The sequence below is a fragment of the Symsagittifera roscoffensis genome, chromosome 4 (assembly GCF_963678635.1).
Source record: "Symsagittifera roscoffensis chromosome 4, txSymRosc1.1, whole genome shotgun sequence".
Taxonomy (NCBI): Eukaryota; Metazoa; Xenacoelomorpha; order Acoela; family Convolutidae; genus Symsagittifera; species Symsagittifera roscoffensis.
Window position 1 is genome coordinate 69,918,559 of NC_087065.1, and position 24,720 is coordinate 69,943,278.

At 34.1% G+C, this 24,720-nt stretch overlaps 1 protein-coding gene across 1 annotated transcript in view; it reads right to left on the bottom strand.

Annotated features, from left to right (window-relative positions):
• Window positions 1–1,892: 1,892 nt before the first annotated feature.
• Window positions 1,893–24,720, bottom strand: part of LOC134844411 (uncharacterized) — a 61,153-nt gene continuing 38,325 nt past the window's right edge. The window contains exons 5-6 of the mRNA XM_063861073.1: window positions 5,409–5,611; window positions 1,893–2,129 (exon numbers count right to left, since the gene is read on the bottom strand). Coding sequence (XP_063717143.1) covers window positions 1,946–2,129; window positions 5,409–5,611 — 387 coding nt within the window. The 3' untranslated portion in view covers window positions 1,893–1,945. The remainder of the gene's footprint in view (window positions 2,130–5,408; window positions 5,612–24,720) is intronic.

Consider the following 24,720-nt stretch of genomic DNA (forward strand, 5'->3'; position numbering starts at 1 on the left):
CTAATGAGCACTTCGATTGGTACGAATTTCTTCATTTGCGCAATAACTCCAATGTGCTTGGAAAAAAAAGTTTAAAGTCAACAAAAATACCGAGATATTTGCCAAAAGGTTAGGCGTTAGACTTGGTTTTTTAAGACACAGCTGAAGATTGGAAGCACTGAAATATGTCAAAAATTTAACTAAAATAATTTATTATCGTTAAATGGTAGTTTGCTTCTTTTCGACCAGCCACATACATATACTGATAATTTATCTAGTGAAAAGCGACCCAGTGTAATCTACAAATAACTAAGCTTAAGACTTCTTCAAGCAATTAGGGAACAGTAGTGGACCAATTACAGACCCTTGGGGAACCCGGTATGATACATTCAACCAATTCGAGTACACTAAATTTGTAAATACCCATTGCCACCGATTACATTAGTAGCTTTGAAGCTAGTCATGGCATACCACCTTGATTCCATAGTTTTCTATATTAAATATCATTAGGTTATGAGCTAACGTATCAAAGCTGTTTTTGAGATCCAAGAACAAGCTACATGTCCTTGCACTTTTTCAAATCGAACTTTCTTTTAATTCGACTAAGCTATCGATCGTTTTGTATTCATTTCTGAATACAAATTGTTTTTCATAAAAAACTTAAAAACATTGAATCGTCAGATATTTGTAAAGACGGGAATGCAGTACTTTTTTAACGCAGTTATTTAGCAGAGAATCTGGCCTATAATTATTTTCGTCTTTTTTACTCTACTCTTTGTAAAACGGTAGGATTTTGGCGCTTTTAAATTTTCAATGACAGTTTAACTTTCCCTTTGTGATTGACAAATTAATTTCACTTTTTTGAATGACAGATTCAGGAGGATCAACCCTAAATTTTCAATAAAGACGCTTTTGGCGCTTATATAATATATATTAATATTGACGGAGGACCGCGCCAAAAAAACGCTTTTATTGCGGTAACCTTTTCCAAATCCTTCGCTAGAAAACCTCACTCGATAAGCTTTGTTATCAAAAATTGGAGGAGTAACTAACAACATAAATTATAAATCATGCAATGTAATCTATTCCACGCGTAATTACAGGAATAAAAAGTAGCAGCAAAATATAGTTAACGACAAAATATTCAAATTACATTTTTTTAAAATTATATTTTCATTGATAGTTGTTAGTTAGTCTTTGAGATCTGTGGCCTTACAACCACTTAAAATTGATGTACACATAAACAAATGAAGTTATCATTTTCAGTACTTCAGATATGGGGCAAATTGAGTTTAAATAGAAATCAAAATAGAGATTTCAAACATTTACTTAAATGGGTGTTTGGACATCTAAATTTGACAGCTAAATTATTAAGAATGCTGAGAACACAAAAAATAAACTTATCAAACAATAGCTTATTAACAAGAGCAGTAAAACATTTGTTGGTCGATTGTTGGCATAAAATAAACTGAAGTATTGAGTAAAATTGACTAAGGGAAAAATTTTTTAGAATAGGGCGAGTAAAATTATGGAAAGAAACTAACATCTTAATAATTGTTCGCCCAAAATATTGCTATTAAAAATATCTATATATCTAAATTCAACGTACTTATAAGGAATCGAGGTAGTTTTTGGAAATGTTTTTGACCAAAACAATCTTCCGGTTGCGAGCTCTCCTCTGAACAATACTCACGAGTTTGTAGGGATCACCCCTTTAAATCAGACATTTTCATATGTATAATGGACTCTTTTCCACTCCCGTAAATTATGTTTTCGTTTTTGTTTCATACCGGCTACTTTTTTGCTACACGCATAATTTTGCCATTTAAGGTATAAAACACAAATATGTTCAGAACTTTGAATTTATCCATTATGAATTTTTTTCTTTATTCAGGCAAGAGGGGGGGGGGGGGGTGGAAAGTAGCCTTTGAGCATTTTCATATGTATTATTGTTTAATATGTTTGTCTACAATTGTGAAAACTCGTTTGTGTCGGAACCTCTTCCCCCTCGCCTGTAGTTATTGAGGTCACGTGTTAATTTGGCAGTGGGCACTGGTTTGCTCACACCTTTGTTCGTGGCTGCTGTCGTGGCTGTCGGACAACTAGTCTTCTCTTGTCGGACATTGCTGTACATCATCTTCAGTTGTTGTCTAAACCACAAAAAGGTATGCCAATATTGGATGCAGTGCAACCTTTTTTTTAAAAAATTTTTGTTCTTCGTTGAATCACTTTTGATATCTTAAAATGGTTTATTAGTTGGCTCTATTTTAAAAAAATTGAAAAAAAATTCAATTTTAAAAAATTTTGTTTTGAAAACAAAAAAGTGTTTTTTCGCTTTTTTCAACTTCGAAATATTAAAAAAAAAATTTTTTTTCTCGCTTTTTTAACATTGAAATATTTCATTTAAAAAAAAACGTTTTTTCTCGCTTTTTTCATCATTGAATGTTTTTTGTTTAAAGTTTTTTCCTCGCTTTTTTCAACATTGAAATATTTTATTTTGAAAAAAAAAAACGTTTTTTCCCCGCTTTTTCATTTTTGAAATCCTTTTTATTAAAAAAAAAGTTTTTTTTTCTCGCTTCTTAGCAATGATAACAGTCATCGCAATCTTTCCTGCTTGCTACTTAATATAGATCTCTTTGTCTTATATCTGCTTTTTTGTTTCTGTACTGTACTGGAACTTGATTGAAATGTTGAATGATTTTACAATGTTAAGCATGGGAATTATTCAGTGAAAGCCTTTTGAAAAATAATGATTTCTTATTTTCAACGAAAAAGGAAATTATTAGATCTAACGGGCGGATTTCCTCAAAAGCGCGCGTAACTTAAATCAGGAACTCGACCTGTTCAAACACAAAAAGAATTCCCATTTTGCTACATCCTTTTTCGCTGATAGACCCTGAAATTTGCCTAAACAACCTTTTTGGTGCCAATATAATTGCGAGGGATGGGACTGCACGCGACAATTGCAGTTTTAAGGTCTAACGATTCAGGAAAAACTCAAGTAGGGTTAATTTTGACACTGTCTTCCAAACATCCGTTCTGTACTAGGGTCTTTTTGGAAAAAATATTCTGTCAATAATTGGCTTGGCATTTAGTTCTAATGCTTTAGGAGCTAAAAAACTAATTTTAGTCGATCAAACTTTTTTGTCTGTTAGAAACATGCCGATTTTTGACTTTTTGGTTGTTTTGCCAATTTTTGACTTCTTGCTGAAAAGTCAAAATGACGCAGAAATCCGAGATCTAATTCTGAGGACAAATCTATTTTGAAAAAAACTTGAGCAAATTCAGGAAATTTTTAGATGGATTATTCGAATAGTGCCTAATCAATGGATAAGAAAATTTTTAAAAAGATAAATTTTCAGCTCCTATTTTTTTCTGAACGTTTAACACCAGATAAGCCTTTTTTTAAAAGTTTCAAGTTTTTTGATTGGATGGTTTCTTTTTATTGTCTCCCCTCTCCACTTTATATGCAAACTCAAACTTTTGACGATTGCTTTTCTGGTTGCTTAGAATGCTCCGACAACATTCATAAAAACTACAAAAAATATATTGTTTATTTTTTTTTCTTCGAACTAGTGGCCTTTCTTGTGCGTGGTGTGAAAAAAATATATTCAAAGGCTTAGAAATTTAGGTAATTATGTACAAATTGGCAACCGTTTTTTTTCCAAAAAACGAACATTTTTGTAACTTTTTCGCACAATCATTTTTACAAACTTTTATTGCCAACGAAGTGTTGAATGAAGCGTCCCGGACAAGTTTTCTTGTCTTCATTGATCAATTTTTTGTTACGAACTTTCGAACTTGAATTTGCTTGAACCGCTCGAAATTACGGGGAAAATCAGAAAGAAAGGAGAAACAAAGATAGCTGGTTACTGTGCAAGAATGTTTGAAACACAGTATGTTCCGACCATAACTACGGTTTACAAGTTTTTTTTCCAAATTAGTGTAGTTTTTTCTGCTTGGTGCGATACAAGAACTGACTGAAAAATGTAATGTAGGCATATTAGACAGCCATAGTAATAAAAACAAATTGGACAAAGATTTTTTCAGAAAAATGACTAATAATTTTTTAAAATTTTTTGCAGAAATATTTAGATTTTTTTTAAAAGTTTTTGGTTCCCAAAAAGAAGCTAAAAAACTCCAAAAACGTTTTTTTTAGTAATTTTACAATTAATTTTTAACGGCTTAAGGTAAGCTATTGTAAGCCTACAGGCTCACGCCATATAAGTTCGAAATTCGACCAAAAATCAAAAATTTCAAACCGGTTTTTCTTGACACTGGGAAAATTTTTTGTATTTTTTTATTTCGTTCGAATCACGACTGATCGGGTGTTAAAATGATATATCACTCAACCCAGTCCTATGATTATTTGTGGTACCTGATTTTGCGTGGAAAACAAAAAGAAAAAACTAAAACACTACTACAAAGTTTCTCCCCATTTTCAATGGTCGGAACAAAAAATACCGAATACAAAATTCCTCCCCATTTTAAATGGTCGTAATGATAACCAAAGCTCTAGTGACTATTGTCACTAGAACAATAACTAAAGCTAAGTTCGACAATGAGTGAATGTTAAAGCAAATCGCATGATTTAGCGAGTAGCAGCGAAAGACGACTTTCTATGCGAAATCGGCTATTTTATTCCATAGATCAAAATTATGCAACCAATTGTAAAAAATACTTCAAATTATTAACAGAAATGCAGCTGAATAAAAGTGAAACTATAACCAATTTTAAAATAAAAGTTCATAGATATTCAACATTTTCAAAGGTTATTAAGACATATTTTACTAGAATGGTTTTTGAGCAAGCTGTAAATAATGAAGAATGGAGAAAAATTATTTTAAAAACTACCATCGTTTACTTGGGTTGCAGAGGAGATTGACATTAGGCTCCAAAATATTGAATAAACCTTCAAATAAAACGGTAACACGTAGTGAAAATAAATGGTTGCGGGTGCTTTTTTACGTTCAGTCTAAAATCTGCCTGAAGCACGAAAAGATTCACACCAATTTTATCGACACAGAATTTATTTGTGATTTTTTAAAATCACTTATTTTTAGTGGAAAAGGCTTCAAAATAAAACAGCTTCTATGACCTACTAGCGTTTTTGAGGTATCTAATTTGGTGTGGGAAAACCCATCTTATGCCATAGTTTCTAGGAAGAAGCGTTCAACAGAGGCTATAGTTTTTAAGCCATAGTTCCTTCCAATTGAGGCCATAGTTTCTCAGGCCATAGTTCCTTCCAACTAAGGCCATAGTTTTTCAAACTAAGGCCATAGTTCCTTAGGCCATAGTTTTTCAAACCAAGGCCATAGTTCCTTAGGCCATAGTTCCTTAGGCCACAGTTCCTTCCAACTGAGGCCATAGTTCCTAACTGTGGCCATAATTTCAAATGCTATAATTCCTCCGCGAACACAAATTGTTACCTGTATATTTCTGATGCGAGACAGCAAATGAGTGGGTTGACGATACTGTTGCACGTGTAAACGATGCTTGCGATCTGGTTGAGGAGATGTTTGGTGGTGAAGGAGGCCAGCTCGGGGCAGAAGAAGCGGGCCAAATTCCACAGTCGGTGGGGGGACAGGAGCAGGATGAATGAGAGCATGATCATAAACATGAGACGCGTGACCTGCAAAATCAAATAATGCAATTATAGCCGATGGATGTTCAAACTTTGATCATGCTTATTTTTGGAGAAGAAGAAAAAATTAAAATAAAAAGCGAAAACCTTTTTTTTTCAACCTTTTTTTTCAATTTTTTTGAAATACTTTTTGCAGAATTTTTTTTGAAATACTTTTTTCAGAATTTTTTTCCAGACTTTTTTTCTGAAATATTTTAAAAACTCCGTTTTTTGTGGAATTGAGGTGAGAAAAAGGAAGGCTGATCCACTAGCCCAGCTTTAAGGGCTATTTGTTTACAATTTAATTAACATCTCTGGAAGATCATCTTCTGAAAGTCAAACAGTTCAGACTTTTTTTTTCCAGCATAGATAAGTTTTTCTCGAGGTACATTTTATCGGGGTACAATTACGACTGGAAGCGCTGCAATATGACATAGCACTCGCCATACGACACGACGTATTCGTGGTACTTGTTTTTACATAGATATAACTTTGAATGGGCTACTCTTACGATGGTCTGAATAACAGAAGTTCTTAAACGAAGCTTGTTAGGTTGTCCCATTTTATTTCAGTTTTCTGCTAAACTATGATTGGTTGCTATCACCTGAAGAAAATGAAATAAAATAAAACTGAAAAAAATTTTTAAAAAAAACGAAGAAAATGTGCACGTTGTTCGTAAGAAAAATGGCAAAACATCTTATAAAATTTATCTAACGATTATTTCTCTGAGAACTAAAGTCGTTCGATTGAATCTTCCCATGAGATTATCAACGTTAATCGAATGAAATGATCAATCATTTAAAAAAAGGTTGTTTTAGGGAGACATTCATGGTTTTTTAAGATACTCAATTTGGCCTTGGAAACTCCTAAAAACTATAGAACTGAAATTTGTCTGAAAAGTATTTGCGGTGCAGTCTTTGCCATCAAACTTTTGGATTGATTTCCAGACAAATCTGACGGTTTATGGCAATCATGACAAAAAGCAGAAGTCATAACAATCTATTTGGTGTCATAAATACCAACTGTACGTCTGATTCCTTAACTTCCCTAATCGATTTATGTTATAACTTTAACCGATTAGAAACCGATTTGTTAGAGATGGACTTAAGAAAAGTGGAGCAAAATGAAGCCTAATTTTCCCCTAGAGAATCAAAACATTCCATGCCCACATGTATTTGAGATAATTCTTTTCTTTTCACATCCTAGCGCTAAACAGCGCTGACCAAATTTTGTTTTGTTCCCACGTTTGAAGTCTGTTATCGAATTTTTATGGTCGCTGTGTTCTTCATGAAGGCTAATTTCAGCGATCGAAGAAATCGTTTTCAAGGGAACCTATTTATACTCCAATGAAGATATCGACGATCAAGTTAACATCCTCCCCCTAGATAAACCAAGTTGAGCGATCTACTCGTCAGTGTTTAGTTCGTTAAATTTGCTAAGCGCTGCATTTAAAATGCTCTTTTCTGATTGGTTGAAAATTCCAAATTAGACCAAAGTACCATCCTACCACTTAAACTGCTTTGCGGAAGATGATGTTAACTTGGCTCGATATCATTTTTCCGAGTTTAAATCTTTAAAAAATCCTCCTACAATCAATTTTCTAAAATGTTGGGGTTAGAAGATTTCAAAATTTACAGCTTCATCAAATTTTTCTGGTACAAAAAATATCCGAGACAAGTTAAAGAGCTGTCGGAATTTTCAACAACTTGCCCCAATGCGCGCAGTCTATTAGCAATCTATTAAATTTCAATTGAAAAAGTGATTACTAATTTTGCCTGAGATCAGAGTCTATTAAGAAGTAATTTAAAAATCAATGAATACTTTAGTGAGCATTTAAAAACTGATTAAAAAGATTGTGAAAACAGGTTTGGGTCAGCTAGAAATGGTTCAGTTTTCTCTGATTATTTTTACGGATCTGCTTTCCAATTAGACTTTAAATCTACGGATTTCCAATTAAGCAAATGTGTTCTCAAAATCGGAGGCAAAGCTCAGTTGCAATTTCAGACGATCAATTAATTTTAATCACTGCGCATCAAATTTAAGGCCGTAAGCTTACTTTTTAATAGTTCCTTTGCATTATGCCATGCTGTTTAGAACTAAATTAGTTGGTGAAATAAGCTTTTTTTTTGCCGCTCGAAACCAAAAAATGAAAGATAATCTGGCAGTAATCCTATCTACGCGAGTATCTAAGCAAATAGATTGCTCTTATTAAAAACATCAAAACTTCTTTCATATTTTCATACTTAAACAATTGCTATAGCTATTTAGTTCAATGATGGTATCTTCAGTCATTTTTTTGTTGTGTAATTCCATGATGGTGTAATTTGTTGTGTAATCAGTAAATATTTGACGGAATTTCATACAGTCTGAAAGATGCTGACAACTTAGAAGTTCTCATAACTAAAAAAATTATGAAAATATATTAGCACTCACGGTTAAAAAACTATATTCCATCGAGATCATTTTTTGTAAAATTTTGAGTATTTAAAAACTTTCAATTTGAGATAATTCATTAGCATAAATTTTCCAGTCTTTGGGCCTTTTTACTAATTCCGCAAATTTCTAAGAAACTTTTCAAACATTCAACGCGTTTTTCCAACTATATTTGGCAGACGAGTTCAATGTCAATCAGGTTAGTTCATTTTCACTTCTGTTTTATATTTTTAGATCAGCAAATTTGCGCAGAAAAAAAACTAAAAAAACACAATCTTGAGAAATGAGTGCAAATTGGAAAGCTAATCAATCAGTTGTGATCATTTTTATGTTAACAGCAGTAAAAGTATTATTTGCGCTTGAGATTACTTGCTCAAATTTTAAAATACATTTCAAATTTACTGAGATTAGCGCCTGACGTACGTGCAATACATCCAAGTTGAGAAATGCGCATGATGCAGTCGAGTACCAGTTGTAATTTACAGGAACTTATCCAGAATTGGAAGTGGATCTACTTAACAATTGCCCACCCCCCTTCGTAAAAGGGGGGGGGGGAATTGTTAACTAGATTAAAATAGCGCATTTTCGGCAAATCAGAATGCAGCAAAATTATAATTCTCAATAGAAAGCTCAGTGCTAATTTACTGCTTTTATTAATAGGGATGGCAATTCTTAAGTAGATACCAAAGGTAGATCCTAAGATCTTAAGTAGATCCTTGGAAGTTTTGAAACGTTTACTTATGACGTTACTGTTATTTCATTTTTTGTTTTTCAAGCTAAGGCTTTGATTTTTTAAAAGCAAGACACGAATTTCAACGGAAACTTTTAACTAGATTGCAAAAGTCTGCGTAGAGAAACTCCATAATAAATATAAAATTTTTTTGTTCTCGTTTAAACGAGGAAGGTTGACCAACTCGCATTAAATTTGTAATTTGTTCTTTCAAAATTAAGCTCTATAGTTAATGTTAAATAGGGGCGTCTTTTCTGCACTGAGGTCTCAATGTGCGAATACGTTTTCGGCGAATTTGAATACCATCATTTATTCATTGAAAGAAATAAGAACCGAATTCACTCAATTTAGGACACTTTAAAAGGCATTGATTTTTTGAGATTTTTTGCCCATTTGTTCGTTTGTGCATGAAAAAATCCCTCATGTTAACTTCAGCAGAAAGAGTTCACATTTCCGAATTTCGTAACGAAAGTAACGGAATAATTGTGCTCGGGGTGGTTTTTTATCAGAAAAATTTCGACTTTTTAACTAGCCATCTAATGACGGCATTTTAATCATTCAAAAAGTATTGTTTTTCTGAGCTTAATTTTGAAAAGATATTTCACCTGTGATCATTTTTTGTAGAGTTATGGGCGTTTAAATATTGTCGTTTTGGCCAATTTGGGACAATTAACGCGCCATATTTCGCGCTATTAACGGGTAAACGAAGATTTATTCCGTCTAAGAAATCGTTCTAAATTGGTTGAAGGAAGCATATTTGCCATAAATGGTTTGTTACTAGGAGCGAAATCTGTCACTTTGTACTTTATATGGCGTATAGGGGATGACTTTTTTCATTTTATTTTATTAAATTTAATTTTTCCATGTTATTACTGCTCTATAGACCTTAAAAGGCTTCGCTCTGATACTGCTTCGCCCTGATACGAGCAGTCTTGTTAGAAATAAGTAGATGATTAGAATTTGAAATTAATGCTGCTAGTGCTTTTTTGTTGTTATTTATTTAATCGTAAATGGTAAAGTTTTTTGGTACAAAAACATTTCATTTTTGCCTGGTTATAATTTACAGTTCGTAATAACACAGAGAGACTAATTTTGTTCTGGAAAAAAGCGTAAACCCCAGAGAAAAAAGTTCCAGAGCGGAACATTTGAAAAAGCACACAAAGAGTTCAAAATTCTAAGTTTTTGGAGAAATCGCAATTTGAGTTGATATTTTAACGCTGCTCTAAAATAACCAAGCATCAAATTACAAACGTACACGTTCTAAATAGAAATAACCAAAGAACGCGTGGAATGACCAATAACCAAAAAACGCATCGCCTGACTATCACTTATAGTCCAATTAATTTAACCCACGTAGTTGAACTCAGGTTTGGCAATTTTAATTTTATCAAATCTAGAAAAATAATGAGTGCTTCTATTGCTTCTAGAACCGCGAAAAATTTCGATCTGAAACCCGATCTCTAAGCATTCTGTTTGTCAATTTCACAAAAATTTAGTGGTTGCAATAGAAGTTTTCTGGTATTGATTCAGAAGGCGAAAAAAACTTTAAAAAAAAGACTTTTCACGTTTGGTCATTTGTCGCCAAGTTATAAGGATTTAGGGAAGTGCAAGCAGCAACTTTAATTAATCTAAAATGAAATGAGGCAAACAATTTTTTCGTATTACTACGTTATCACATTGTGCTTTAAATAGCGTGTGAGAGGATAAAATTAGGAAATAATTTGTTCTAAATCAAATTTTCTGAAATTTTTTTTTGACGTTTTTTTGCCAAAAATTTTTGATCTGCATTAGAAAACAGTCAGAATTGTTTGTTGAATATTATCAATAGATAGAGAATAGTAACAAATGATTAATCTTGGTGCAAAAATTAGCTCAATTTTTAAAAGACATCTAAATGAGTTGTTCCAAATATTAGCAAAAGTTCAAGATCTGAGCATAGCAGAGATTCAGCAACAGGATAGTAGTGTATGCTGTTGGCAATCAGGCAAGGTACTACCGGTCCCCCTTTTATTAAGATAGGGAATAGCTATCCGGGACCACTGGTTATGTATTAAGACAGGGAATTGATTTTCAATGTAAAAACTTTTGAAAGTTACCATCTGAAACTTAAGACTTACCATCTTAGTATAACACATATTAATACATTGGCAAACCTACTACCTATCCTAATACATTAAAAATCTATTCCTGTCTTAATACATGGGAAACCGCCAGTACTCCCCCTCACCCTGATTGCTACCAACAAATACTACTCAGGAGTAAGATTAAGTTTGAAACACCGGATTTTTCTAGTTTTTATCTCGTTTTTCGGGTCGAATAAATTAACTTGTTTTTTTTTGTATGTTTTATGAGGGCTGCCGTTTGTTGATGCAGATTTTCAATTTAATTGAGTAAGAAGCAGCTCTGTAATGACAGTTTTATATCAGATCACCAATTAAAAATAATCTTTCCTAGTCGGATATCCATTCCTAATCTTTTAATGGGTTAGTCCATCAAATTGACGGCTGATGCATGGCAATCCGACACCAACTATCAATTCGATACCACTTTGGCCTTTCATTGCTGAAAAACCCTTTCCAGCCAGCGCTGAAAAAGCGGTGTAGAAAGCAGCCAAAGTATAAACAATTTGTCACTTTCACCCTCAAAAATTGAGCAGTTGCGCAATAGTTACGCTAGATGTATGAAATAATTGCATAATAGGTTATGTAGATGTAATTTTATACGGTTGGCTAGTTCGTCTCGCCTTAATCTCAATCATAATTTAGCTTGTTTTTCCATAATCGAAAAAAGCATCTCTTTAAAATGCAATCTTAGCATAAAAATAGTGCAATCTTAGTGCTTTTAGCAAAAACAAAGCTGATTTGAAAGTGAAATTGAGAATGGTTGAGCATCATTAATCAACCTGATAGATTTACCAATCTCGTTTTTTTACACGTTCGTTTCTGTCATTTGTATTCAGTATTCCTGGTGATATTTTTAAAGAATAAAAATATAATCGATTTGTGTTAATACATTCATTGTTGCAGAGGTAAAGGTCGGATGCATCCCTCTCAATTCCGAAGAGGGAATAATCAATTTGAGCTATTTAATGACATCCCGCTTTGGCCAGTTTTCAATTTTCAAAAGACAAATTTGGAACCGACGTGCTTGCCAAAAAATGTGCAAAAAATTAATTTCTTTTTTTGAAAAAAGTCCTAAATACAAACCAAAAACTACTCTAAAATCAGTGCAAACCCCTGAATGTGCCGACTGCCCCTTAAAAACAAATAAAATATTTTGCTCCCGAACAATCGTTAAAATAGTCGAAAAAGAAAAAAAATGAATAATTTTGTTCATTTTTTCTTGCTTTTGCCCCCACCCCACATGCTATGTAAAAGACCTAAAGTTGTATTTAACGTCTGGTATTGCACTTATAAGACAAAATTGCTTGCATCAAACCCATTTGTAATTATTTAATTTGATTATTATGCGTGTTATAAGAACGCAACATAATTTTCCGTTCACTGTTTCAATTTGGCAAGTTTCAAACCCCCATAAATTTACAAAAATAATTTCAGGTGTTTGTTTTCGATTACAAGCCAGCTGTATTTTTCAGATGGCAAACAAATTGTCAAAAATGCTTATTTGAAAAACAAGGTTTTGAATGAACAAAAAATCTACTCTTAGCATAATGATTCCGTCACCCTCTTCAAAAAAGTTGGATTAACAAAACTACTCCAATATCAAAGCCAAGCCTTTAAAACTGAAAAAAAATTGTTGCCTCAAAAAAATAATTTCAATAAAATGTATGAAAATGAGTAATTTTTTCCATTTAGTCTTCCTTTCATCCCCCCACAGGCTATTTAAAAAACCAAGGGATATATTTTTTGTTTTGTATTGGAAAGGTAAGGCCAAAATGTTTGCCTGAATTCAATTTGGAATGATTCAGTCTGTCGCTGACGCGTGTTATCAGACGTTAAGTTGAAAACGTTTAATTTTACGTCAATTCCTTCGAAAGTCGGAACAATAAAACTTGACATATTTTTGGGAAGAGAATCAGACAAAGTTTTTTCTTATCAGTTTTAATTATATAGTTGAGTAGTTACCACCATCTGCCGAACATTACCATAAACTTGATTCAAAAATAACAAAAAAATAAGGACAATTCTTGGATTTTTGAACCGTAACGTTTTCAAATTTCAGTAATTTTGTTTGCCATATTAGAGCGTTTTTATTCAAAGCATTCGAACTTTTCCAAGTTCTGGGTTGAACATTAGTTTTTTTTATATTTGTTTTGCTTTTTTTGGCTTAAACTTGATCAACAAAAAGTTGTAGGTTCAATTTCGAGAAAATTTTATGAAAAAAAGATAACTGCTCAAACTCCGCTCTTTTTGTTTTTCCAAAAACCTTTAACAGTGTATTTTAAAACTGCCCCCACCTTTACAGGTCAAGTGTTTGACTTTTAAGGTAGAAAATCACTTTATATCGGGCATCCTCCTCATCTTTACCCCTGTGATAAGCAAGGGTATCGCAATCGTGTACTAGACTTTTTCCCGTAAATAATTTTGTTCACTGGTTGATATCCAATTTCGAGATTTTTTTTTCAGCACGTTTCACGTTTAAAAGTGCCTAGAGTTAATGCGTAGAGTTAAGGTGCCTAGATTTATTTCGTTACTGGATGTACTGGAAAAAATTTTCTGTTATTAAATTGTTTTTTTTTGCAGGCTTAATTGATGGCTTATTTGCCAGGGGTTGTATTTTTAAAAAAAGGTAATTACATTTCATTCTAAAGAAATAACACGATCAAAGGTTTTCACACACGTTTTTCAAGACAACTTTTAATAAGCGCTCAACTTTCATTTCGATAAAAAAAAATTTAAGCGATTTTTTTGTTTTTTCTAAGTCAAATTTTCTGAAATTTCTTTTGAGGTTTTTTTGCCAAATTTTTTTGATCTGTATTCCTATCTTAATACATGGGAAACCGCCAGTACTCCCCCTCACCCTGATTACTACCAACAAATACTACTCAGGAGTAAGATTAAGTTTGACACACCAGATTTTTCTAGTTTTTTATCTCGTTTTTTAGGTCGAATAAATTAACTTGTTTTTTTTGTATGTTTTATGAGGGCTGCCGTTTGTTGATGCAGATTTTCAATTTAATTGAGTAAGAAGCAGCTCTGTAATGACAGTTTTATATCAGATCACCAATTAAAAATAATCTTTCCTAGTCGGATATCCATTCCTAATCTTTTAATGGGTTAGTCCATCAAATTGACGGCTGATGCATGGCAATCCGACACCAACTATCAATTCGATACCACTTTGGCCTTTCATTGCTGAAAAACCCTTTCCAGCCAGCGCTGAAAAAGCGGTGTAGAAAGCATTACCATAAACTTGATTCAAAAATAACAAAAAAATAAGGACAATTCTTGGATTTTTGAACCGTAACGTTTTCAAATTTCAGTAATTTTGTTTGCCATATTAGAGCGTTTTTATTCAAAGCATTCGAACTTTTCCAAGTTCTGGGTTGAACATTAGTTTTTTTTATATTTGTTTTGCTTTTTTTGGCTTAAACTTGATCAACAAAAAGTTGTAGGTTCAATTTCGAGAAAATTTTATGAAAAAAAGATAACTGCTCAAACTCCGCTCTTTTTGTTTTTCCAAAAACCTTTAACAGTGTATTTTAAAACTGCCCCCACCTTTACAGGTCAAGTGTTTGACTTTTAAGGTAGAAAATCACTTTATATCGGGCATCCTCCTCATCTTTACCCCTGTGATAAGCAAGGGTATCGCAATCGTGTACTAGACTTTTTCCCGTAAATAATTTTGTTCACTGGTTGATATCCAATTTCGAGATTTTTTTTCAGCACGTTTCACGTTTAAAAGTGCCTAGAGTTAATGCGTAGAGTTAAGGTGCCTAGATTTATTTCGTTACTGGATGTACTGGAAAAAATTTTCTGTTATTAAATTGTTTTTTTTTGCAGGCTTAATTGATGGCTTATTTGCCAGGGGTTGTATTTTTAAAAAAAGGTAATTACATTTCATTCTAAAGAAATAACACGATCAAAGGTTTTCACACACGTTTTTCAAGACAACTTTTAATAAGCGCTCAACTTTCATTTCGATAAAAAAAATTTTAAGCGATTTTTTTGTTTTTTCTAAGTCAAATTTTCTGAAATTTCTATTGAGGTTTTTTTGCCAAATTTTTTTGATCTGTATTCCTATCTTAATACATGGGAAACCGCCAGTACTCCCCCTCACCCTGATTACTACCAACAAATACTACTCAGGAGTAAGATTAAGTTTGACACACCAGATTTTTCTAGTTTTTTATCTCGTTTTTTAGGTCGAATAAATTAACTTGTTTTTTTTGTATGTTTTATGAGGGCTGCCGTTTGTTGATGCAGATTTTCAATTTAATTGAGTAAGAAGCAGCTCTGTAATGACAGTTTTATATCAGATCACCAATTAAAAATAATCTTTCCTAGTCGGATATCCATTCCTAATCTTTTAATGGGTTAGTCCATCAAATTGACGGCTGATGCATGGCAATCCGACACCAACTATCAATTCGATACCACTTTGGCCTTTCATTGCTGAAAAACCCTTTCCAGCCAGCGCTGAAAAAGCGGTGTAGAAAGCAGCCAAAGTATAAACCATTTGTCACTTTCACCCTCAAAAATTGAGCAGTTGCGCAATAGTTACGCTAGATGTATGAAATAATTGCATAATAGGTTATGTAGATGTAATTTTATACGGTTGGCTAGTTCGTCTCGCCTTAATCTCAATCATAATTTATCTTGTTTTTCCATAATCGAAAAAAGCATCTCTTTAAAATGCAATCTTAGCATAAAAAGTAGTGCTTTTAGCAAAAACAAAGCTGATTTGAAAGTGAAATTGAGAATGGTTGAGCATCATTAATCAACCTGATAGATTTACCAATCTCGTTTTTTTACACGTTCGTTTCTGTCATTTGTATTCAGTATTCCTGGTGATATTTTTAAAGAATAAAAATATAATCGATTTGTGTTAATACATTCATTGTTGCAGAGGTAAAGGTCGGATGCATCCCTCTCAATTCCGAAGAGGGAATAATCAATTTGAGCAATTTAATGACATTCCGCTTTGGCCAGTTTTTCAATTTTCAAAAGACAAATTTGGAACCGATGTGCTTGCCAAACAATGTGCAAAAAGTTAATTTCTTTCTTTGAAAAAAGTCCTAAATAGAAACCAAAAACTACTCTAAAATCAGTGCAAAACCCTGAATGTGCCGACTGCCCCTTAAAAACAAATAAAAAATTTTGCTCCAGAACAATCGTTAAAATACTCGAAAAAAAAATGATTATTTTTGTTCATTTTTTCTCGCTTTTGCCTCCACCCCACATGCTATGTAAAAGACCTAAAATTGTATTTAACGTCTGGTATTGCACTTAAAAGACAAAATTGCTCGCATCAAATCCATTTGTAATTATTTAGTTTGATTATTATGCGTGTTATAAGAACGCAACATAATTTTCCGTTCACTATTTCAATTTGGCAAGTTTCAAACCCCCCATAACTTTACAAAAATGATCACAGGTGTTTGTTTTCGATTACAAGCCAGCTGTATTTTTCAGATGGCAAACAAGTTGTCAAAAATGCTTATTTGAAAAACAAAGTTTTGAATGAACAAAAAATCTACTCTTAGCATAATGATTCCGTCACCCTCTTCAAAAAAGTTGGATTAACAAAACTACTCCAATATCAGAGCAAAGCCTTTAAAACTGAAAAAAAATTGTTGCCTTAAAAAAATAATTTCAATAAAATGTATGAAAATGAGTAATTTTTTCCATTTAGTCTTCCTTTCATCCCCCCACAGGCTATTTAAAAAAACCAAGGGATATATTTTTTGTTTTGTATTGGAAAGGTAAGGCCAAAATGTTTGCCTGAATTCAATTTGGAATGATTCAGTCTGTCGCTGACGCGTGTTATCAGACGTTAAGTTAAAAACGTTTAATTTTACGTCAATTCCTTCGAAAGTCGAAACAATAAAACTTGACATATTTTTGTGAAGAGAATCAGACAAAGTTTTTTCTTATCAGTTTTAATTATATAGTTGAGTAGTTACCACCATCTGCCGAACCTTACCATAAACTTGATTCAAGCCGCCCGGAACAAAAAATAAGGACAATTGTTGGATTTTTGAACCGTAACGTTTTCAAATTTCAGTTATTTTGATTGCCATATTAGAGCGTTTTTATTCAAAGCATTCGAACTTTTCCAAGTTTTTTTTCCATTTTTTATTTTTGTTTTGCTTTACTTTTGACTTAAGAACTTGATCAACAAAAAGTTGTAGGTTCAATTTCGAGAAAATTTTATGAAAAAAAAAAAAAGATAAACTGCTCAATTTCCACTCTTTTTATTTTTCCAAAAACCTTAAACTGTGTATTTTAAAAAAGCCCCCACCTTTATAGATCAAGTGTTTGACTTGTAGTGTAGAAAATCACTTTATATCGGGCATCGTTCTCATCTTTACCCCTGTGATAAGCAAGGGTATCGCAATCCTGTACTAGACGTTTTCCCGTAAACAACTTTGTTCACTGGTTGATATCCAACTTCGAGATCTCCTTTTTTCAGCACGTTTCACGTTTAACAGTGCTTAGAGTTAGTGCGTAGAGTTAAGGTGCCTAGATTTAATTCGTTACTGGATGTACTGGAAAAATGTTTTCTCTTATAAAATTGTTTTTTTTTGCAGGCCTAAATTGATGGCTTATTTTCCAGGGGTTGTATTTTTAAAAAACGGTAAATAAATTTAATTCTAAAAAATTAACACGATCAAAGGTTTTCACACACGTTTTTTAAAACAATTTTTTATAAGCGCTTAAACTTTCACTTCGAAAAAAATTTTAAACGATTTTTTGTTTGAATTTTTCTTAAATTATTTTCAGTTTTGTTTCGAATGGGTGGTTTTTGATTATGACCTCAAATTCAGTCAACCATCCTGCGCATGGGGCGTAGAGATAAAACACCTGTTTAAAAAATTGAAAACCCGTTGTTCGAATCCCACCAGGAACTATTTTTTGCAAACTTAAGTGTTTTTCGCTTTTTCGAACTTTCGTCCGTCTGCCTATTTTTGTCGCCTTGGTTACCATAGCCCAACTTATTGAACTTTCAGCTTTCTTCCAGATTGCGGATACACCGATGCTTGAGACAAAGCCCAGAAGTTCGATTGCAGTTGGGAGCTGTTTTTTTTTTTAATTAAAAATTTTCGGCGATTTTAGATTTTTGGGTCTGCTTATATTTGCTGAATTACGTCCCACAGAACTGAGTTTTTGAAAATTGGACTTCATTCTAGCCTTCGGAAAGCTCTTTGTAAAGTTTATAACGGTGCAGGTACTTTTGTTCCAGATATTTTGGGCTTATGCAATTTTTTTAACAAATTGATTTTTTGTTCAGTTTTTTTTTCATTTAACTTCAATCATAGTCATTCATTTTCGAATCGCAAGAGCTGCTAAGCTCAGCTTTACCTTCTTTGCCTCTGTGTACAACTTGCATCTTTCTTGAAACTTGTGGACGTTTTGACATCTCTTTTTGAAACTGTTATAAAAAGGAATAAGACTTCTCGTATCATGGCAAAGCCCTGAATGTTCCCTTTTATTTAGTATATGAAACTAATAAGACCATGTAGCTTGATTCAATTCAATTTTGGACCAGTAGACAGTTACGTCAATATAGTTCTGTGCGCGCTCGGCGGGGATCACGAACGAAAAGAGATGGAACCACCAATTGTAGAATTTTTTGTTTTGGAAATTGATTAAATTAAAGTTAGTGCAGTGAACCAACATGTAAAACGTTGAATTCTGATAGTCTTAAAAATGCCTTTAACCTGATTTGACTGATTCAATTGACCTAAATTGATTTAGTGGGGAGATTGTTCCTTTCGTCCCCTCCCCAGAAATTTCCGCAAAAAAAGGTCCCAGGAATAAAGCCTCACGTATAGTCATAACTTTCTGCCCACAGCAATTTAAAAAAGGAGAAAAAGTGAGCATTATTTTTTGCCCTTCCCTTTTCAATAATTCCCAAGAATGGTGCCTTCAGAAAAATTTTAAATTGGCTCAGCTAAACAGTACGGCACGCTTCTTTGAATACCGCTGCTGACGAACACAATTTAAAAAAAAAACAATTTTCCTTCCCACAATTAAATTAGCCCGCGTCTACTCACCCGTTTTTGTTGACGCATTGATGTCTGTGTATATTTAAAATGTAATTCCGATTGATTAAAGTTAATCACTAAATTACAAAAAAAGGTGGTAAATCCGTGTATTTAAAAGCTTTTTATCTGGTAGTTGTTGTTAAAAAAAATCGTCTGGTGGGAAAAAAGTAGGAAAAGTTGATAAAATGAACTTTATGATAACTTAATCTTCAAGAATAAAAGAACATTTAAAATGTGAGTCAGACGTTTTTGACATTGAACATTCCCAAACAAGGCGTAAAATAATCATGATTAATTTGATATTTCAATTTTGCTTTGTGGAATTTGAATTGTTTCATCTTGTCTCTAAAATCTATTCACTTTCCAGATAAATCAAAAATATTATAATACATTCCGGATAACAATTATAAGACAATAGATTCTAAAGATGTCAAAAAACTACAAAACTTTTATTTTTATGACTAATATTACCTCATAAATTTTAATTTCAATTTCGTAACAAAAATTCCTAACAAAAAGTGCAATTGTGTTCACCCCACAAAAAAAAGACGTTACTTAAATAGCATTCATTTACAAACAAAAATATCTCGATAACTAGAAGTTTCATATTTTTGAATACGTCTATGACGCCGGCAGCCGATACATATTCGTTTATCAAAAGAACCATTTCCAACATCACAGACTTAACTGCAGTTCAAAAGTGGACAAAACTCTTGCTAAAAAGTTCGTAGTTTTGTCCTACATCCAGCTCTTTAGTATTAGTGCGTTTTGTTTTCATTAAAAGATCGTTTCAACATTGAACTCCAAGTTTATGAAAAATAAGATACATTTTACTAAAAAAATTTCAGTCCTGAGTCAGACGGGTTTAAAAGTTGACGCAAAAGTTGCCACGCGTCAGAACAAAAGACGTTTGAGAAGCAAAAAAAGAGCAGTTTGAGAGCCAGGCTTGTGTTTATGTTTTATCTTTCTCTAACCAAAACAACATCAAAACATTATAAGTTTTAGTTTTTTCTAATCAGCAAGCTAAACTTTGAACGCCTCGCTACCTCGGCTCCTTCCCTCAGATGAAAAAATTCCGAAAAAATAAAAAAACCGATATTTTTACTTTCATGTTGAAATCTTCTTTAAAAATGATCGGTGATCGCACTTTTTGTCTTTTTGCAGAGCAGACATTTTTTGTAATTAGGCGTTCGTTCCTCTTCCTCAGGGATTCGATCCCCTGCCTACTCAAAGGGGGTTCCCCCTTTGCACTATTTTGAGAGGTGTCCATTTTTGCTGACTGATCCTAAAAACTTTTTAGAGGCACCTTGGGCGCCAATATATACTATTTTTTTTGTCAACATTTTCCAAAAAGTGCCTAAAAATGCCTTTTTTGGCCTGTTTTTTTTTAAAAACTTGCCTGCGGCCCATACATTTTATTCGCAATAGGGTCTTTATAGTGATGTGGGAGAGCTCAGAAAATCGATTTGATCCAATCAAAAAGAAGGTCAACAAAATTTTTGAAGTTTTTTTGAAAATCCGCCCCTCCCCTCAAGAAAATCCTAGATCCGCTCCTGCTGAAACCTGTTCGTCATTTTGATTGTGAAATTTTCTTACGAAAAAAACATTTAAACCCAAATTACTTCAATAAATTATAGTCAGATAAAAAACAGCGCTATAAAAAATTGATTTGGTTTTGCGATTTTTCCTCTGCTCATAGTCATCTCATGGATAGAAAATACATAGCATGTTAATTTTTTCAAAGCAAATGCAGAAACACCGCTTCCTGGTTCTTCTTTTAAAAATCTTTTTATTTCCTTGCTAACCCGACTGATTTTCAGTTTTTCCAGTTTTTGCAGACCAGGTAGAACTTCAAAACAGCATGGATAAGTTAAGCAATTTAAATTTGGATGCTTATTAACGTTTTTTTTTGCTATATGACCCTCAGGCGTAAAATGCTTCATTATAAAAAAGTATTGCTTCTCATGAAATTTTATATTGCAGTGTGTTCTTTGTTTTTTAAATTTTTTTTAAATTTAAAGCTGGCTTATTGTGGAATCAAGTCTTCAAAAACCAGTTATTTTTACTTTCAACCTGCTTTTATGGCTTATTTTGGAGATCATGTGTAGCTTTCAAGTCTAAGACTCTATGTTCATACTTTTATGACTTTATGTCCAGAATCTTGGGTACTAATTCTCAAAGTGTATCGCAACTAATTGTTGACGATACACAGTGTATCGCAACTAACGGGACTAACTTTCAGCCTATATCGCAACGACTGTCCAGGCTATCGCGACCGTAACTCGATATTTGCAAATTTTGTCTGCCATTCTAAGATGTGTCCAGGCTCTTAATTTATGTTTGCGGAGCTAACATCGGCGCGACCGGCAAACTCTTAAAAATTGTCGTGGACTTCGACCCGTGTGCCTTTCTGGCTCCTAATCAATGAATTTGGCTGAAAACTTGAGGATGCGGCAAAAGGTACCTACCAACACAACAAAACCATTAAACGACTAACAAAAAAACTGTCGTATAGTGTTATTTAGTTCAAATTGCAAGCTGTCAATTAACTGTCATTCGTGGTGTTTATTAAACTATTAGCAGGTGCTGTCCTTGGAACAGTCTGTCAACCTTGGATAATATTGATAACCACTCTTATTGTTAACTTTGCAAGATCAAGTTGATTATTTTCATTGGAATTAAAAACTGCACAATAAGTCTTTTCAACATGGCGCAGCCAGCAGTCTCAGGTGGGGGGGAAGAATCCACTGGGCCTTACAGGATTTTGGCCAGCAAAGTGTACTGAACCACCTATGATGTGGGAATTCTGGATCAACAGATTCCAATGGGGAATGGTAGCTAAGCATTCAATTAATCCGAAAATTTTTTATTACACAGCGACTCTCACTGCCGCTCAAGTTACCGCTTTGCCCGAGGAAGTGGATGGGAAGAATCGACTGGAATCGGAACAAGTTCTGATCTCAAATTTGTATTTGTGCTTGGGAGAAAAGGGCCAAGACGAACTTCACAAAAGACGACCGCATCTGGATCTTTCGACGGTTTGTTACCCACGGATGATAGACATACTGGAAACGGAATTCAAGAAGGAAAGGATTGAGACATACGAGACATATCAGCTTCTCTCTCGGAAACAATTTATTAATGAAAGTTTGGAGCAATTCCATTCCGTACTGAGCGGATTGGCGGCGCGATGCAACTTTGGAGCATTGGAGGATCGTATACTAAGGGATGTATTCATTATCAATATGAATAACCGTGAAGCACAAAAAGAACTGTGCAGGTCAACAAAAACACCGGAGGAGGTTTATCGGATAGCCCTCTCGTACGAGCGGGGTAACAAATATGCCACATCCAATTTCGCCACGGGATCATTGGGGAGCCAAGGATCATCTTCAGGCGGTGGGATTCAGATTAAATCCGAACCGGTGGGAACGATCCGTGGAGGATATCGCAATAATCGCGCACGAGGCAGAGTTTCATATCAAGGGCGAGGCACGAACCGAGGTGGAAGTTTGGAAAATTGGAAAAACAATCGATGCTACAACTGCAATCGACCATATAGCAACGGTAGAGAAAATACTAAAACAACTGGATCAGAAAAATATGTCTCTAAAACTATCAAAATGCAAGTTCGAACAACGGGATTGCGAGTGGCTAGGCCACAAAACAACATAAACTGGAATAACTCCCCTGGTACGGAAAACAGAACCGATCGAAGCAACAACTCAAGTCGTTCTTGGGGTCAATACATAGTCTCCACAAGTATCTGCCAGCGTTAGATGAATCATCCGCGCCGTTGCGACCATTACTAAGTAGAAGTAAAGAATACATATGGACTTCTGAATGCCAGGATGCCCTTGAAAATCTAAAAAAGCAAGTGTCTAACATTGTTGAAATGCGACATTTTGACATCCACAAGAATATTCGGATCGTGTGCGACGCAAGTCATAACGGGCTCGGTGCTGTGCTTGAACAATTAGGGCCGGAGGGGTGGAGACTGATTTCGTTTGCTTCAAGATACTTTAACGAAGCGGAAAAAAAATATTCAACGAATGAATTGTAAATGTTGGCAGTCGTGTGGGGGGGCTGATTATTTTCAAAATTAGAAATTGGGACAGAATTTTTTAATTGTGACCGATCATAAAGCTTTAACCTCTCTTTTGAACTGTAATAATAAGAAAAACAAGACGATGTTTAGCCGTTTGACGCGATCGTTAGATCGGCTCATTCCCTTTGATTTTCAAATTGAACACAAAGCAGGGGCGAAAATTGGGCTAGCAGATTATTTATCCCGTCATCCATGCAATGAAGCAACGCCAATGAGTACATACGATAATATGTTTACTGTGGCAAAGATCAACTTAATTCGTGCCGCTCTCGGGTTCAATAAGAACAATGCATCCAGGGGATACAAATCATCCAATTCTCAATCCAAGGGACCGCATATCAAAGCGGAAAGTAAACAATATATAAATAGATTGAAAGTTTTGTCACAAAATGAACCGGTAGAGGGCGGAAAACCATGTGAGCGGGAATCGACCAATCAGAATCGAACACATGGCTTGAACCGACAGCTACGGAAAATTAGTTGGTGTTATTATTCAATCAAAAGAAAGTTGTTTAAATCTCCCGATTACATCTAAAAATTTAGAATCTCGAATCGTAATGGATAAAAACATGAGGAAATGGCAAAAATTTTTACAGCAGCACCCAATTCTAAACAGTAGTTGTGATGAAATTGAAGAATTACCCCAGAACACCGTATCCTTGGAAGCTATTACTAAAAAAACCAAATCAGTTCGGACTAATACCACACTCTCGTTACCCTTGGCATTCAACGGTGAAACAATACCACCCGTGGATCCCAGTTCAGTATGTATGTCAATCATCCCTCGGAATTGCAAGATTGTTAATAAAATCACTTCCTTATTGGATTTGTTTAACCTGAAGTTCAATGAGTCCAATTATTTTTCTGACCCCCAATTGAGCGCAATTTGCGACCTTATAGTTTCTCAGGATCCTAACATTCATGACAAAATTAATGCTATGAACCGTTATTATTCTCAATTTGTTAACGATTTTTCGGTGAAGGAGAACGTAGTGTGGATGGATGAAAAACTTGTTATACCTATGAACTTACAAACTGCGATTAACAACAGAATTCATGCAAATCATCACGGAAAATCCAACATATTTGATGCGGCGAAAGATGTTTGGTACCCGTATATTTACCGATCAATAGCTTCAATAGCTGAGGACTGTACCGAATGCACCGCCGCCGGTAAGAACTTAAAACGATCTTAAGAAAAAATTAGCTAGGAAATATACCTGAACCGAAGGAACCAAATGAATCAGTTCAACTGGATTTTTGGGGGCATTAACTACTTAAACGAATCCCGGAAGTATGTGTTAGTGGCGGTTTAGCGGTTTTCTCGTTGGCCCTCGGCAATGGTCTCTGGAAATAATCGATTGGATAAAATACTGAAGTTTTTGAAAAGCTATATAACAAATCATGGAGTGCCAAGGAAAAATCACGTGGATCAGGGTACGAGTTGTATGTCGAATGAGATTATAGCATTCTGTAATGGGGAGGGTATTGAAATAATAAAATCACCTGGTAATGATCACCGGGCAGCTGGATGCGTGGAGCGCACCACAGGTAGTCAGTCTCAAAAGTTCCATCCTGACGTTTGTCCAAGAAAAACACCCCGAAACCTTGGAAAAAATGATCGAAAGAACCCTTGGCGCTCTCAGATTTTCAAAGAAGGCAACGTTAAAAATCTC